Source organism: Hylobates moloch, unplaced genomic scaffold, assembly GCF_009828535.3.
Source record: "Hylobates moloch isolate HMO894 unplaced genomic scaffold, HMol_V3 SCAFFOLD_8, whole genome shotgun sequence".
Classification (NCBI taxonomy): Eukaryota; Metazoa; Chordata; class Mammalia; order Primates; family Hylobatidae; genus Hylobates; species Hylobates moloch.
Genome location: NW_026652283.1, coordinates 74,561,630 through 74,579,074, shown reverse-complemented (window position 1 = coordinate 74,579,074; position 17,445 = coordinate 74,561,630). Strand labels below are relative to the sequence as shown.

Below are 17,445 nucleotides of genomic sequence, written 5' to 3'. Positions count from 1 at the left end.
CCAGTTAAAATATTCTGATTCTTCCAAATGCCTGCTTCTCCCAAAGGGCCTCTCCTGGAGTTTCTAAGTCTAGCTGCACTCCAGGAAGAGGATCTAGTAGTAACTGGGAGGGGCTGGGACTTTTATCTGACTCCCAGGATTGCTGCAGGTTTTTCATGAATGTGGGGTTGGACTCCCAAGTTAATGAAGCCCATGTTTATCCAGGCTCAAATACAAATATAAATATTATGTTCGTATATATTTAAAGGGAAGATTCATTTGAGCATTAATGATTTGAAACTCAGCTCTGCTCAGTGTGGAATTCTAGGGGCCTGGTTAATGGTGACCATAGGTCACCTTGCTGTCATCCCCTTCCTGCGTCCTCAGGATACATCTCAAGTAGGCACTGGGCAGTGATTTCAGCTCCAGACTGGGAGGCTCACTGGTGCCTGTTTCTCTATGGAGCAGAGCAGTCTCTGAGGTCAGATTCTGGGGCTGAAATTCATCCAAGCTACTTAACCTTCCTGACCTCAGTTTCCTCCACTGAAAAATGAGAACAAAAAAAATAATGCCTACTACATGAGACTGTGATGAGGGTTAAATGAGTTAATGTTCACAAAACGTCTAGAACAGGCCGAAAACATAGGTCATTGTTATGCATGTGTTTATTAAATGACTACATAGACTAATTTGTTCATTCACTCAGTCCACTCATTCGTCACATATTCATGGGAACCTGTTCTTTGCCAGGCACTGTCCTAGGCATGTGGTCCAATGGTGAACATGAAATAGTCTTTTTACCAAAGATGCTTAGGACCTAGTGGGAGAAGCAGGCAAGTAAGCTAATAATTTGCAGTACACTGTGATGGCTGTGGAGATAGGGCCAATGGGAGGCTGAGGAGAGTATGGGAAGGACTTGACCTGACCTAGCCTGGCCAGGTCAGGACAGACTTCCGAGAGGAGTTGAAATCCTGAGGGGTTAGCAGAAATTGACCACGACCCTAAGTTGGAGTGAAGAGAATTCAGAGCACATGGGGTGGCATGTGCAGAGGCCTGAAGGCAAGAATGATGATGACATTTTTAGCAGCCAGCTCAGTCTAGCTGGGGAGTACAGTGATAGAGGGAGTGGTGAGAAAGAGGCCAGAACAGCAAGCAGAGGCCAAGTCACAGGGACTTGTGGAATTCTGGGCTGTTGGGTGCCATCATCTAGGGCATGAGGAGCTATGAGGGTTCCAGCCAAAGCAGTGATATGATCTGATTTGGGTTGTGAAAGAATCCCTCTGGCTGGACCCTGGAGAATGGATTGGAAGGGTTAGAGTACAGGCAGGGAGACCACCTAGGGGATGCTTGCTTGTATCAAAGGCAGAGCTATCACAGTGGCTGACACTAAGCTGATGGCAAGATAGATATGATCCAATTCCAAGAGACATTTTGAAGATAGAAGCAATGGACATGGTAGCTTGATGGGCGCTGCTTGCTTTGCCTGGCTCACTGCCACTTTCTCTGATTATACTCGCCCATTGCAGCTCCTGCCTGTGTTTCCATGGTCACAGGCAAATATAAGACCTAGAGAACTCAGCCTTGCAAGGGACATTTGGCTGTCCTCTGAGTTATGAATCACATCAGAGCTCTCTTGGGTTTATTCAGACCAGCATGCATCCAGAAACATTTTTAAAAAGACATATCACTGTAATTGAGAATCATACACACACAAAATCAAAACAGTATTTTGCTGGATCACCTGTCCAGTGGAGAGGATGGACCGATGATGGACAAGAACCAGCTGAGTTTGGTAGTCAGAACATGGCTGGGGCTTAGAGCATATGTGTACAAAGTGGCCACATGCATATTTATACTGTAAAGCAGAGTATCCTCAGAGGGTTGCAGAACAAGGGCCACCCCAGTTGAGAAAGGAGAGAGACTCAGCTGGAAGGATCTGGGAAATTTCTTTCATGGAAAATGTGGCCACAAAGATGGAGACCTTCATGTCTTTTCTTCCTTCATAAGTATCTTCAACAATTTTTAGCAGGAAAAGCAAAACAAAATAAAGCTATTAAACCAAGCATCTCCCTAAATGAAATTACACACACACACACACACACACATACACACACACACACCCCGATGAAGGCTCAGCATTCTGACGTTGGTTGTTGGTTGATGCTATTACAGGCATAAATCAGGTAATGGCAGTTGGCTTGGAAGAAAGAATTTCTTTCCCTCTTGCCTGCATCCCTTTATTAACTTCACTTGGCAAATTCATTGCCAGCTTCCTGCCCTGCTTGTCGTTTAGCATAAAAACCTGAAGTTGAAGGCTCTCTGTGTTCCTCAGCCATCTCTGAGATGGTGAGACTAGAGTCCACTCCCCAGGGACTAAGTTAAGGAGAGGCATTGGAAATGGGGTGACAGGATATGAGTCAATGGGCCCGAACTACTGACCACAGGAGGAAAACCAACAACAGAGAGAACTCCCTCTTCCGTGATGGTTAGCCGCGGCATCGTTCGAAAGTTAACATTTTGTAGTGTTGATGGATACTACTTTGAGATTTTACTTGAGTGAATAAGGAAAGTCAGTGTTTTCGCAGTTTCAAAACTAGAATCAATTAGTTGTCCCTAATTGTACCTCATATTCAAAACGGTCTGACGGCTCCACATACCCAAGAGTCTTTTGATATGGTCAACTGCTCAAAGGAATAGTATCAAAGAAAGTTCTGTAAATTTTTTTTAAAGTTACCTGCCAAATGTCACAGACATACTTTCAAATTATAGAGGTCCTCGTTTTCACCCTGGATATTCTAATGACACAGCCGTGTCTGAAAACTTTTATGAACTTGGCTTTGGAAGAAGGCATATATCCATGTTCGGGAACTCAGTGCAGTCCTGTCTGAAATTTATTTCGAGGCTGTCTTGCATCTAACTTTTGTCGAGGAGATTTTAGAGACAGTTTTGTTTGCCTCTCAGTGCTCCAACTCATCAGAGCAGATGCCCCCGGGTGCCCACATGGATCTTTATTTTGCATGCCCGTCTGTGTGTGTTCCTTCCTCTTTGCCGAGGAGCAGTCTTTTCTCAGTGTCACTCCTTTACCTACAGCAGAGGTCTGGAGTTGCCACTCTCCCTCCCTGCTTTCAGAGTGCCCTGTTCTCTGTCCCACTGCTGGCACAAAAGGTTCCTCCCAGCTCAACTACTCAGCACTATTTTGATTTTTATGTCTAGCTTGCTGTTACAAGACCAACTGGCTTTTTGAGAATGGGAGCTTAAATCCAGCCTCGGTGTGGTAAGCGTGTTTGACCTACAAAAACGGTGGTGGGCTAAGCCGCCTCCTCCCCACACACAGTGCTGTGTGTGACTCATGGCTACCCAGAGGACACTGATTAAGATAAAGGTCATTCAGGTTTTCAAAGCAGCCTGTTAATTGTTGTTGTTTTTAAAAAAAAAAAAAAAAAATACCAAAGCTGTTTTAGTTTTACAGCGATCAAAAGGATTTTGTAATCATACTAAGAGAACACATACAACTTTTCATCTTTGAGATGCTTAAAAACATTAATTAATAAGAGCACAGTAGCTTTTAGAAAAAGGAAAGGGCTTGTTGTCTTGACATGCCCCGTTGCCTCCTTCCCACCTTCCTGCTGGTTTTTGACACACCCTCATGACCCTTTTTCCCTGCAGTATATCTGGGCTTCTCATCTTTCCGTGACATGTAAGATTGCATCTCCGAATAGAGGCTCATTGGCATTTTTCTCTTGGCATAATGTCTATGTCATCCCATTGGGCATCTTGTCTAGAGAAGTCTGGGCTATCGGGGAGTCACACATCCAAGGAGACAGCACCATTTTGGTGGAAATCCGAGCTGAAATGATATCCTCCCATACCACAAGTGTTCCCTGAGGCCCTGAGATGGATATTGGTGAAATTAAGTAAGATAGGCATCAGCATATTGCTGCTCAACTTACTGCAGCCACTCCGTTTATTGTAGGTGTTTTTCTTTTTTTTTTTTCTTCCAAGACAGTCTCTCTCTGTCGCCCAGGCTGGAGTGCAGTGGCGTGATCTCAGCTCACTGTAACCTCCGCCTCCCAGTTTCAAGTAATTTTTGTGCCTCAACCTCCAGAGTAGCTAGGACTACGGCACACACCACTGTGTTCAGCTAATTTTTGTGTTTTTTGGTAGAGATGGGTTTTTGCCATGTTGGCCAGGCTGTTCTGAAACTCCAGACCCGCCTCAGCCTCCGAAAGTGCTGGGATTATAGGCGTGAGCCACTGTGCCTGGCCTTGGCCTAGGTGTTCTTAATCTGACACTGCTTCTCCTATCCCTGGCCACCAAGCTCAGTTTCAAGGCAGGCCAAATGAGTCAGCTGGTAACAGAGACAGGACCGGCTAGTGGGATTTGACTGCCAGTGTGATTCTGTGACTGTTAATGGGTCTTCTGGGTCCAGTCCCATCAGCAGTTGCCACCTGAACCAAGGACCTGCATTAGCCAGGAGAAGAGCACCTCAGGTGAGGCAGTGCCGAGGGCCGGTGACCACTAGACCACAAGCTCAGAAACGAGGTTGGGCCGGCTGCACCATGATGCCACTACCTGTCAGCCATGTCACCACGTGACCCACCCTTCCTGGGTGCTGCGTTTTCCCATCTCTGAAGCAGTTATCCCTCACCTGGGAGTTGTGAAAATGAAACGAGACACGTACCGCTGTTAGCACAGAGCCTGGCACCAGAAACATTCACTCTCGTGACGAATGATGGGAAGTGCAGGGGGAAACTGCCCAGCGGGGGAATAATCGCTTTTTTATTCTTTTCTAAAGGCAGTCACTTGGAAAGCGGAACAAGATTAGTTACTACATTTTATAAATTCCTTGTTAGGAAAACAATGAACTTTGAAAAGTGAAAACAGTAACTGATTCAAAGTACTTTTACCCTTTGGGAAAGAGAGCAGAATGGCAGGTGCCGACACCGCTATGGTGTTAGTAAGGGCAATATACTTTTCACTTTGTATACTTTACATCATTTTCCAGATTTTCAACAATGAGCAGTTATTACGTGGATGAGAGGGGGAAAGTAAGGAAACAACAAACGCTCAAAGTACTTAGATTGTAACTCTCTCAAAGTACTTAGATTGTGACTTCGTGCCCGCCCCCCCCCGCCCGTTCCCGCTACTGATCCCCAAGGGAGGAGGGGCTGACAGAGGCCACTGGGGCTGCCTTTCCCCGGGGCCACCTCCTCTGAGTCTGTTGCAACCAGAGGCCTTGATGTGCAGCTGGCAACATGGAATCAAAGGGGAGGAGGCCCTCACTCTGCCACAGGCCCCCCAGCCTTGACCTTGAGACAAATCAGCACCAAGTCAGGTCGAACAGCCTCCTTAAAGGAATAGGGCTATTTATAAACAAGATACTATTGTGAACTCCCTTTACCTGTGAAGGAACTTCCTCCCTAGGGGTGCGCTGCATGGGGGCAGGGGCTGCTGCATCTCATCAATCAGTATCAGCCGTTGGTACTGGCCGAATGGGTGAGTTTTCAGGCCATATTTATTAAGACACAGGATGTGCTGGGCTCCTTGCTAAACCATGTTTATACCCATTTGCTTCTTAGTGCAGCCCTGTAAGCTGAGTGCCCATACTTCCATCTTACAGATGCGGAAAATGAGGAAAATGAGTCACAGAGACGTGCACACCTAGCCCCAGACCACACAGCATGTAGAACTGATTAGAATCAGAGTCTGACTCCAGGATCCTGGCTTTAAGCACCCTTCTAAATGGGTTCCCTTGATGAAGCCTGATTCACTGGTAGTGAATTGGGATCAACAACATGAGGGTGGGAACTCATTCTCCCTGGGTGCCTTTTCCATGCCCTCCAAGGCTTGCCCAGGCCTGGCACAGAGCCTGGGAAATATTAGGTGTCCAACAGCCTGGGAAATATTAGGTGTCCAACAGTACGTGAACAAATGAGTGAATGAGGGAAAGAATGGATGAGTGAGTGAAGGAATGAAGTGCCCTGTGGCCATTGGTCCTTATCTCTTGCATACGGAGGAGTAAGGCGTACCTACCTCCCTTCTCCTGAAATGGTCCCTTGAGCCTTGGGGAGAAGAGAAGACACAGGGCTTCAGAGGAAGTGGTAAAGGTCTTCACCAGCTGAGGACCACGGCTGCCTGGGAGAGAAACATCTGCCCCAGATAATTGCTGGCTGTCAGCCCTCGGTCACGCCCCATGTCCAGATGGCATTAGCTTTGGGCAAAGTTTCTTCCTCTCCAGTTGGGGATCTCCCACCCCCATCCCCTTCCTTCCTGTTGGCAGCATGGAGTGGCACATACAGATTATCAATTATTAGCACACACAATATTTGTTCCACAGAGGCTGCATGGATGTGTACAGCTGATTTCCTCTGGCCTTTCCCAGAACACAGAAAGAGCAAAGGGGTTCTGTTTTATTTAAATCAACATGGCCATCACCTTGGCGCAGCCCATTGTGCTTCCAAAGTCAGTCTGTAGGTAACACAAAAGGGTGCTGGTATCCAGACCATTAAATACGGCCAGGAAGGCTCTGTGCTGCAGGCAAGTCCTCGTTCCAGCTTGCTCCTCGGATGAGTGCCCTCTCGTCCCATCCTGCTAGGCCAAGGGCTTGTTTGTGTGTTCCCCACATCTGGCCTTTATTTGAAACTCCACCTCAAAGTATTTCATAGCATAGAATATCTTTCCTTATTAAATTCTCCCCCACAGATTTTTTTCATAAAACAGGCACCAAAAACTACAAACCTACCTGTGGCTCTCAAAGTATCTGTTTATAAACCTTTGGAAACCGTTTGCAATTAGTTAATCACATTTTCAAAGGAAGTTACAGATTATAGATACGCTAACAAATGCCATACACGATGCTTAGGTCCCGGTAACCAACTCCTCACGCAGAAGAAGAAGAAGTCATGGAGCCGAGGGACCTGGGATTTGTCCCCTTTTAAAACTGCGTGGGAGAAGGGAGATTGGGCATGGGAGTTGGACATTTGAGAATTTAGTTTTTTTTCTGTCACTCATGGCGGTGAGGGGCGAGGGGGAGCGGGCAAAGAGTGATCAACTGTGCCCAAACACAGTCGTGTATCTTGGAAAGTAGTGAGGCATTTTATAAGTCACATGTTCCTCAATAATCGTGGAAGCACCAATGTTTGTGAATACTTCACATAACATGTACTTTAAAAGCCATTCGTTTGAAAAGAAAAAAATAAAGGCACTAAATATATACAAGTTGGAATTCTGTTGACTACTCAATGCTTAAGATCTAAGCCAGCTTAAAAAAAAAAAAGGCCTTTAAAAGGGAAGGGGGATAATATGGAGATAAAGTATTGATACATGAAACATCTAAGGATTTCAGGTACAGCCTGATCCAGGTGCACACACCACATATTCAGGACTCTCTTCATATCTTTTCTCTGCTTTCCCTGCACTGGCTTCAAGCCCAGGAAGACTCTATCCAGGTAGTGGCAGAGATGGCCATGAGCTGTTCCAAGCTCCCATCCTGGCACCTTAGCAACACCTCTTTTCCTGGATAAATCCAGGAATGCATCCCACATTGAATCTCTTGAATCTCACTTGAATTTGCGTGGGTTATGTACCCACCTCTGAACCAGTGACATCCTGGAATGATGTGGGCCTCCCCCACTGATCAGGCCACATGAAGGATGGTTGTGCCTTCACTAGAATTATGCTTAATGGGAGTGGTGCCCAAGGAGTTCCCTACAGGAAAACCGAGATGATTAACCTGGAAAACATGGGGAATGGGTGGTGGCAGGCCAAAGCATGGGAACCTTCCTAATGGAGCGCCACTCTCTGGCCTTTTAATGTAGTTTCTTAGTAGGGGAAAAGAGGTAGGTGGATTTAGGCTTAGTACGTTAGAGTTGTCTGATAGCTCTTGGCCTGTTATATCTATGCAACAGCCCCACTGACTTTTCCTTTTCTCACTCAAATTAATCACTCTGCCGCATGACTGTTTATATTCTAAAGGAGCTTATTCTCTAAAAAAGACCCAAATGAAAAGTGTTGCAGACCCATTTTACATACCTGGCTAGGCAGACATTGTAGAAGGGCATTCTTAAACAGTGTTCCAGAGGAAGTATCCCTACCCCCCATCTGTATCTTGCCATGAAATTAGACTATAGAGACTTGCTGGAATATGGTGGCTCATGGGCTAATATGATGGGAAATCTTTTATTCCATCACTCTCTGTCTGCCTATGGTGTGCAGAATGGTGACCAGTAAAATTATTGAATGGTCTTCATTTCAGGAAAATGAGATATTAGCCAATTTTATTCAATGAGCCTGTGTCATTGCACGAAATGCATGACTCTCAGGAATCTTGCTAGCTGAATATTAAAAGATTTTACTGTGTCTGGGAATGTGTTTGCCATTTTACATACAATATTTCATTTAATACTCTCAACCTTTCTTTGCCATGGAGGTACTATTGTTTTTACTCATTTTGCAACTGACGAAGGAAGCTTGGAGTAGCTGGATACCTGGCTTAGGATCACACACCCAGTGTGATGTGAGTGGTGTGACACAGCAGAGCCACTGTGATCTTCTCCTCTGAAAAAGACACATGGACACTTTTTTTGAGGACGAAGGAACATTTGTTGCTCTGGAGCTTGTAGTCTTTTTTCAAAGCTCTTTAACAGCGATTGAAATAACATGAGTCTTAGACATGAAAATTTAGACAGGGGCTGGTGGTGGGTGGGGTGTCCTCTACCATACTAGCTATGCGATCTTATTTAACTTGTGATTTAATTTATTTAACTTGTGAGAACCTGTTTTCCCAAATGCATTATGGGCAATAAATTGACCTTAAAGAAGCAGAATTAAGAAGGATAAACTACAAGTAAGTCCTTGGGAAAGAATGAAGCACTGTTTAATTGACTTTGTATCTTTAGTGCCTTGCACTTAGTAGGTGTACAATAAATGTGCATTGAATAAATGAATAAAGAAGCACTTTGAAGTGACCAAAGAAAGAACTTCCTCAAAATAGACAGTTTAGATCCAGCATCAGGCTACCCAAGAAATTATGAAAGTTCTGCCTGTGAAGTTCAGGATCTGGGCTGTGTGAGTTTCTGGGATACCTGATAGTTCTCAGTAATGGTTCTTAGGTAACAGAGGTCCAGAATGACTGTCTGACTCTAAGTCCTCAGGGGGACACAACTATCCCTCCCCTGCACTCCTCCACACTGAGGGGCAAGGCACCGCTGCTGACAACTCCGGTTGACCTCGTTCCTCTTCTTTCTGTTCAGCCCAAGACTGTATCTCACAAGGACCAGGGCTTCCATGCACACAGGAACTTTACTTAACAAGATCCAACTGCTAATCTGCTATTGTTTACAGCAGCTTCTGAGGGAACCACTTTCCTTCCCCTTCATCTGGAGCGGATCTGATGTCATAAAACTGACCGTGAATGTCTGTTAATTGAAAACCTAAGAGTAGTGGGGTGGGCTCCCCATTGATCAGGGTGGTAAAAGCCCACTGGCCATAGGAGGCTAGGCACCATCCTAGGTAGTGGTGAGGAGGGGGAGTCTCCAGAGAGGTCGCAGAGTTCCTGAAATGCAGTTGGCAGGTAAGAAAAGAGTGCATGCGTGGACACTTGGCCCTGTTTGGCACCACAGTGGTGCAAGATCGACCCCTTCTGGCCCTCCCCTCATCCCACTGGGGGTCAGTTTACACTTGTCTGATTCAGCATATGGGTGGCAGTTTTCTCCTTCATGCCCAGTGTGGCCTCAGCACCTGTCCCCATAGTAGCTGATCAGTGTCCAAAATGGCAACCTATGGTTTTGGGGTCTTAAAACACTTAGACTGACCCTGTATCTCACTTAGAACCTTCCAGTTAAATCAAAAGATGACCAAGCTGGAGAGAAGAGTGACAAAGAAAGCAGTATACGTGCATATATATTTTTCCAATGTGCCATTAACCGTATCTGATGAACGTGTAAAGGGGTTGCTAATCCTTAGCCTGCAGCAGAGGGCAGACTTTCCTACATTATAAACACCCCACAACCAGCATCAAAGGCCTCAGGATACAAGAATGTCCAGACACAAGAACATCCGGTTGATAAAATGGTAGGCTTGCAGGGTGACTAACACCAGTGATTTAGGGGAGAAAACTGAAACCACTTCCCCAGTTATTCATGCACTCATCAGCTTTTCCGGAGAAGTGCCCTAACAGCCATTACATCCGGCTGTGATTCCCAGTACCCTCGTCTACTCCAGGTAAAGGAGCCATGCTTAGTTCAGTACTGCTGTGGCCAGTGTGACAGCAAATAGATGGTTCTGTGTGTCTGCAAAATGCCACCAGCATGCTGAGCCGAACCCCAGCTGTGGAGATCAGTGCTTTTGCTTCCTAGCTAAGGAGTACGGGTAGGTTTGAGACAAAAGGTAGAAGAGGGAGAATTATAAAGTATAGGGGGATATGACTAGATTTTTTTGGTAAATGTAAATAAGAAGCCCTTTCTTGTATCACGGATTGAGTTTTAGCAGCTTTGGGATACACACACACACACACACACACACAGACACACACACACACAGACACACACACACCATTCAATGGAAAGACAAATCCAACTGCTAACTAGTCTGCTATCGTTTACAGAATTTACATTGTTTACATGTATATCATGTATGTGTATACACACACACACACACACACACACACACACACACACACACCATTCAAGGAGGGGACAAATTTTCCTTTGCATCTGGTGTTTTGGAAACCAAGAAGTCTACAAGGTAAATTCATATCAAGCAAAGAGTTAACTTTTCTACTCCCAACTTCAAGCAAATGTTTAGAGGCATCTGACCTTGGCTTTCCTGTCATTAAAAGTCCCTAGGACTGTCACCCTGCTGGGCTTCTCACCCTCATTGGTCCACTCCCAAGCCCTGTCCGTGAAACAGGACTTGGGAAGGTAAAGATTGCCCTGGCTGATGACTTCACGGACTTTTGTTTTTCTTTTCTTTTTCTTCTTCCCATTGCTAGTACGAAGAAGGAAAAAAGCGAAGGAAACCCAACTATAGTAGCGTTGACCTCTCTGAGGTGGAGTGGGAAGACCGAGATGACGTGGTAAGTGATTTGTTTTCAGGCCTCGTGGAGAAGGAGCTACATTGTACCCACTTCTGTACCTGGGGGAGATCCCAGGAGTTGGCCAAGAGGCCCACTGAAGGGACACCTGGCTACCAGAGGGACGTGGAGACAATGGGCCTTTGTACCATGTGTGGAGTTTTATAACTCTTCAGCCGGTCAGTTGGACTAGTTGCAGACAGGCCAGCCACCCCAGCTGCTTGTGCAGTCTACTAAAACCATCCCCTGGCGGATGCTGGTCCCCTCTGCAGCTGATGACTCCAGCCTTCTTCCCAGTACAGTGGATGGCCCCTGACATCTTCAGTGGAACCTGGCTGGGCAACAGCAGACTCTGCCTGGTGCAAAGTCAGGGTGCCTGCAGGCCAAGCAGGCAGGTTCCTGGGCAGCAAGAATTCACCTGTCAGGACCTCCTTGGCACAGCCCTTGTTTTCAGAGTGCAGCCCAGGGCTCTGCAGGCTCACTTTTCTCCTGCTTGGTCGGCTACCCGTTTCCTGTACCTTCCTGGCCTTTCATTCTGCTCTGGCCTTGCTGCAATTGCACCCCATGCTTTTTCCCCACGTAGATTCAGCCTGTGGTGCTCTATCAAAAGCTCTCCTTATACCCACGACTTAACCCTGTCAGGTCTTCTTGGTACTTCCTCAATAAATCAGATTTGTTAGACACGGCTGCCTTTGTGTGAATCCAGGTGGACTCTCCTTAATTAAATCATAACTTCCCAGGTGTTTCCATCTGGGTCCCTACTCTTCACTTTTTCTTAGAGTGTCTCTGTGCTAAGGCCATGTTTCTCTGCCCTACCCTCCCAGATTCGTCTGGGGTCCTTTCTTAAGTTCCGCTGTTGAGTTAGCATTGTTTCCATCTCTCATTGCATCGTGCTCTCCAAAGGGATGCTGAGGAGAACCATTTGAAAGCCCAGACTGGGTTCTCATGCCTTCCAGAACATGGGGCCAGCATCACGGTGCTTCCGCTGCAGCTTTCCTTCTTTCCACACCCTCTGTACTTTGTCAGCAGCGCAACTAGCATAAATCTCTCATTTTCATCCTTGCCTGTAAAATGCGGGAGCCATATCTGTTTTAGAAATTTAACCTCTTTTCTTCTTCATCTGCACTAAGTCTACTTAAACCCAAGTTTAGGCAAAATAACTTTGCCATTCGATAAAAGCTCCTTCCTCCTCCACACCCTTTTCCCCGCAAGCCAATGAGCTGACATAGTGTCAGCTCAATAGCATGGTTGAGTTTTCTGCCTTCTTATTCCTTAAACACTGTCACAAGGATCCGGTCAGTTCTTAGGATTGTCCTGCACCTAAAGTGCCCACCCTGGCTTAGTGCAACTGTGAGGAGTGCAGCTCAGGTGTTAGACTCCTGCCAGGTTCAAATCCCACCTTCACTGCTTGCTGGATGTTTGTCTTGGGTGGGTGATTATTCCTCTTTAGACTTCAGTTTTATTTTGTGTTCTTTGTTTTATTTTTCCCCAAGAACATGAGTGTGATGGCAGTTGTCCCCATCTCATAGAGCTGTTCTGAGGATTAAATGGATTAATAGATTGAAAAACAGAGAAGTACTTGCACCGTTCTGGGGAGTAAGTAAGCATTCTACAAGTGGTAGCCATTGTTAGTATTATTCTGACCCCATCAGTCCTCAGGGGACCCTGTCATGAACGAATGTTCTATGGATTTACTGTTGCTATGAATCTTCGGAGGGGACTTTCCATTGTTGCCCTTCCTCTTCTTCACTTTATCTGTTGATTTATTTTTGTTTGTTTGCTTGTTTGTGACCTCACTGAGTCGTCTCCCTTTTTGCATGCTACTTGAAGAGATGTATGATTCAGCTCACTCCAGTCATCACCTGTGTCCCAGCTAACTTTCAGTGAGCAAATGTCTCCTTTAGTAATCACAGTTTGGGAACACTTTGTATCTCCTTATCCTGCTTTCCTTTCTCATTGGAGCTGCAGGCATCGGATTCACAGCCTCACGTGTGTGTTCTTCACCTCCACGTAACTCCCAGGACTGCGTTCTGTCTGTTCAACTTCAGAGTTCCCACGTCTCAAGCAAGTCCAGTGGTTTTGTTCTGCACAAATTGGTCTCTGGTTATGTCTTTGGTTTGAGTCTCTTATCTTGTCGCCTTGGAGTATGGTGCATTTGAAATGTGAATTCCTTCTCTATCAACATATTTGACTTGGGAAAACCCAAACCACCATTTCTCTCCTGGGGATTTGCACGTCACTAATTGGAGAATTCTGGAATCTATAGAAAGCGTCATTGTGAAGTCTGCACAAAATCTCACATATCCATGTGCTGGGCCTTGGGGTTTGCACCTGAGTAGCAGAGGACAGGGTTTAGGTCGAAATCTAGAAAAGACCATGTAAGCACAGCCCACTGAGGAAGAAGCAGTAGAGTCTGCCCGGATGCAGAGAACTTCTTGGAAGGTAAGTTCTACTTCTCTAGGAAGTAGGCTCCTGAATTTAATAACCACAGTTATAACCTGCATACTTCCAAAAGTGAAGTAAGTTCATATATACTGTTAAAATGCTTATAAAATAGACTGGCTAAAATTTAAAAAAAAAGAACAATTTAAAACTATTTATAGTAGTATGAGCAGGACTTCTGTCCCACTCTGCAGGATGAGTTAGGCATCAGGGCAGGAATACAATAAGTAGGGCAGATCTTTGGAGGACCCATGTGCCAGCAGGGGATTTTGAGATATGCATAGCCCAGTCTGAATCGCCAGTGTAGATCCCCTCTGGGAAGGGAAAATTATCTTAAAAATAACGTTTATCCTTTGGTTATAAATTCTAAGAGATGGCACAAGGAATTGAGGGTGATTCTTTTGTTTTGTTCCTATTAACTTCCAGTCATTCCCAAGCTTTCCACATTGAATGTGATTATATCTGTTAATAGAAAAAAACTCATAAAAATAATAATAACTGCCATATATTAGCTCTTCCTGTACACCAGTATCATTCTAAGTGATATACCTGAGTGAACTTATTTATTTCTCACAGTGAACCTATGAAATGGGTGTTTTTGTCATCTCCATTTTACAGGTGAGGAAACTGAGGCAGAGAATGGCTGTAATGGCCTAATGACATAGAGTGTGGATTCCAACTCAGGCAGCCTGGCCCACAGAACCGTGCTCTTGACACTTGCATATTCCATGGAGAGAGCCCTTAAGTCCTTGAGTCCAGGAGTCCTTGAAGACTCTTATTTCAGTGACACAGAGTATATGGGTTATCCTCCTCTGGGGGTGCAGAAAAGATGGGGAGTGCCTTGCACATAGTAGCTGCTAAACAGATGTTTGTGTGCATGGTATTGTTGTGAATACTGCCCCATAGATGCTACTTTGAATCTAACTACAATCCCTTCTGTTGTGGTATAAGCCTTTTTTCTCCTACTACCCTCTAGGCAACTACATTGCTTCATACATGATGACTGATGGAAAATTTCTCCGGAGTCTTTTTTGCCCGAAGCCCTGTAAGGCAAAAAAGCCTTTTTCCTGGGGCATATTTCTGAGACCTTAGTCCATTTATTTGATTCTTTTTTATACCCTTCCCAGAGTGTCTCTCCAGCTCATGCTTGAGCTCTGGACACCCAAACTAAGCACAACACTCCCTCACCCCCTCCAAACCCAGACTGACACATAGGGGAGGAGGAAGAGAGAGAGAATGTTATACAGGTTCTCCATGCCCAAGTCTGTTTTCCTACGCTGGTTGAATGCTTGCTTGGGAATGACAGGCCTGTTTATCCATTGTGTCTCCCTTCCTCTTTAAACTGCCAGCTTCTCCATGGTTGCATGTCATTAGGGGCTTAGAAATGCAGGCTGCCTGTGTACCAGAAAAGGTGAGGCTCACATTCTAATGTGGACAATGAGCCACCATTAGGAGCACGAGCTGTCATTCCATAATCATACCCACAACTTAAGGTGGCCAGTGAATCTCTGGGGAAAGCTTCCTTAATGAGCTGTAACATGGCCGGTCAGAGTAGCAGGCTAACAATGAAGCAGGAAACATGGCTTCCAGCTGTAACGAGGTTGGCAGGAAAGTGGGTGCTTTGAGTGGTTATCCAAGTAGCTTCAGCTTCAGCACTGCTGAAGAGAGACAGATTCACCAGGGGCTCTGGAGAAGCACATCTGAACTGGACAATGCAGGGCCCAGGGGAAAGGGTGATTCCTAGAGAGCGGAGAGGCTGATCACTGTCGCCAGATGAGTATTTTCAGCTTGAGGAGATTTTACCTTTTATTTTATTGAGTACGCTGTGGTACAAGCTGCTTTAATGTCCACTGCATTACCACACTTGCAGATGCTTGATATCTGATATGGAAAAATCAAGGTATGCCACTGATGTTTTAATTTGCCTTTCTCTGACTATGTGTTAAGTTGAACAGCTGCACATGGGGTTTTTAATGACCACATAATATGCTAACATATGGGCACATCAAAACTTGTTTGGAAATTTTCCTCTGCCAGGCCGTTTGCGTTTTTCCAGTTGTTCACTGTTGTAAATCCAGGTAGTGGCAAGTTCAAAGCAGTGAACATCACACCCTCCCCGCCCTAGGTGGGGACTGATTGCATTGCTCTTCCCCATCACTTTGGCCTGTGCTTAGGACTCCTCTGCCGTCTTACAACCCAGGGGTGCCACTCACTGTGATTCTGGGCAAGCTGCAGCCTCCTAAGATAAAAAAGTGACATTTCTAGAATGTTCCAGCCTCACAATGCTGTATTCTCACAGGACAGCCTATTAAGTAATCAAACTCCCTTTCCTCCTCTGGCAAAGAGAACAGGAAACCACCTTCCCGTCAACCCTCGATCTTCTACTTAGAGCTTGTAGAAGAGTCTGCCAGGAAGTTAGGACCTCAGACTATGACATGGTCAATTTTTAAAACATTTTATTTGGTTTTTAAAAAGCTCAGAAATAATATATGATTTTTATATTAATGCTATAAAATATTTAATGTTGTCCAAGTGCTTTCTCTTCTGATTTGGGAAGCAGAGGTTAAGAGCACGGGCTCAAGAGGCAGAGGCCTCGTTACCCTGGGCAAACTTCTTATCTGTGCCTATTTCTCCACCTATAAAATGGAGATAATAACAGCACCTCAGAAGATAAGTTTGAGGGGTTTAAAATCTGTGCCTGACACATAGTAAGAGCTCAGTAAGAGTTCAGTAAACAGTGTCTCTCAGTAGTATCTGAATTTCATAGGAATCTGATGACCTCCATTTTTATAGCACCTGACAGGATCCCTGGGGTCTGGGAGTCCTCACTCATGAACACTTTAGACAGATGAATGAAACAGGAAGAAAGTTAGCCACAGAGAGGTCACGGGACAGCTGGCTTGTGTCAGTGGCAAAACTTGAACATTGATATCGTGGTTTACCTCTTTACCTGGGGCTCTCTCCTTTTCGGTCTATGCAAACCTACAGGCAGTTAAGAGCAGCAATTTTCAATGTGGGGAGTTGGAGGAGAGGTCACAAAATCCATTTAGTGGTTCATGAGCAACATAGCAACGAAATCTACTAAAATAGGAGATAGAGAGGGGCTCATCAGAGTAAGATGTATTTCCTTTTTTTTTGAGACGGAGTCTTGCTCTGTTGCCCAGGCTGGAGTGCAGTGGCGCGATCTCGGCTCACTGCAAACTCCACCTCCCGGGTGCACGCCATTCTCCTGCCTCAGCCTCTCCGAGTAGCTGGGACTACAGGCGCCCACCACCACGCCTGGCTAATTTTTTGTATCTTTAGTAGAGACGGGGTTTCACCGTGGTCTCGATCTCCTGACCTCGTGATCCACCCGCCTCGGCCTCCCAAAGTGCTGGGATTACAAGCGTGTTATTTCTTACATGGCTCAAAGTCAAAAAAGTTTGGAAAACATTGAGCTTGGGCATCTGCCTCAAGCAAACTCAAGTCCAAATCCTGACGCCTTAAGCTACTGAAAGGTGTCTGACACTAAGTGAAAATGAAGAAGATGGTAATGAGGATGACGATGATACAGATGCTGTTGACTGTGGTGTTGATGATGATGGAGGATAGCTAGCATGTATTGAGTGCTTAGGAGGCACCAGGCACTCTTCTAAGTATCGACTCGTCAGTCTTCACTACAACTTAATGAGATGGGTGCTGGCATTAGTTCCATTTTTCAGAAGAGGAAACTGAGTCACAGAGATGGTAAGTGATCGAGAGACCCAAGATCATAAAGCTCTGGCTCCAGAGTCCATTCCTTAACTACAGTGCCATCCTGCCTCACAAGTAGATTCAATAAGTATAACCTGTTTTCGTTATGGTTTAAGAAAAGGGCAAGACTAAAGGAGGCATCGGTGACCCTGGCCTTGGACACTCCCAGACCCCCATGTTGATTGTTCTGTGCTACTGGGAGTTGGGGGTGGGGTGGCATG

General features: G+C 45.5%; 1 protein-coding gene across 1 annotated transcript in view; it reads left to right on the top strand.

Annotated features, from left to right (window-relative positions):
- Positions 1-17,445, top strand: part of CACNA2D3 (calcium voltage-gated channel auxiliary subunit alpha2delta 3) — a 961,034-nt gene that overhangs the window by 732,428 nt on the left and 211,161 nt on the right. The window contains 1 exon segment of the mRNA XM_058443425.1: positions 10,970-11,053. Coding sequence (XP_058299408.1) covers positions 10,970-11,053 — 84 coding nt within the window.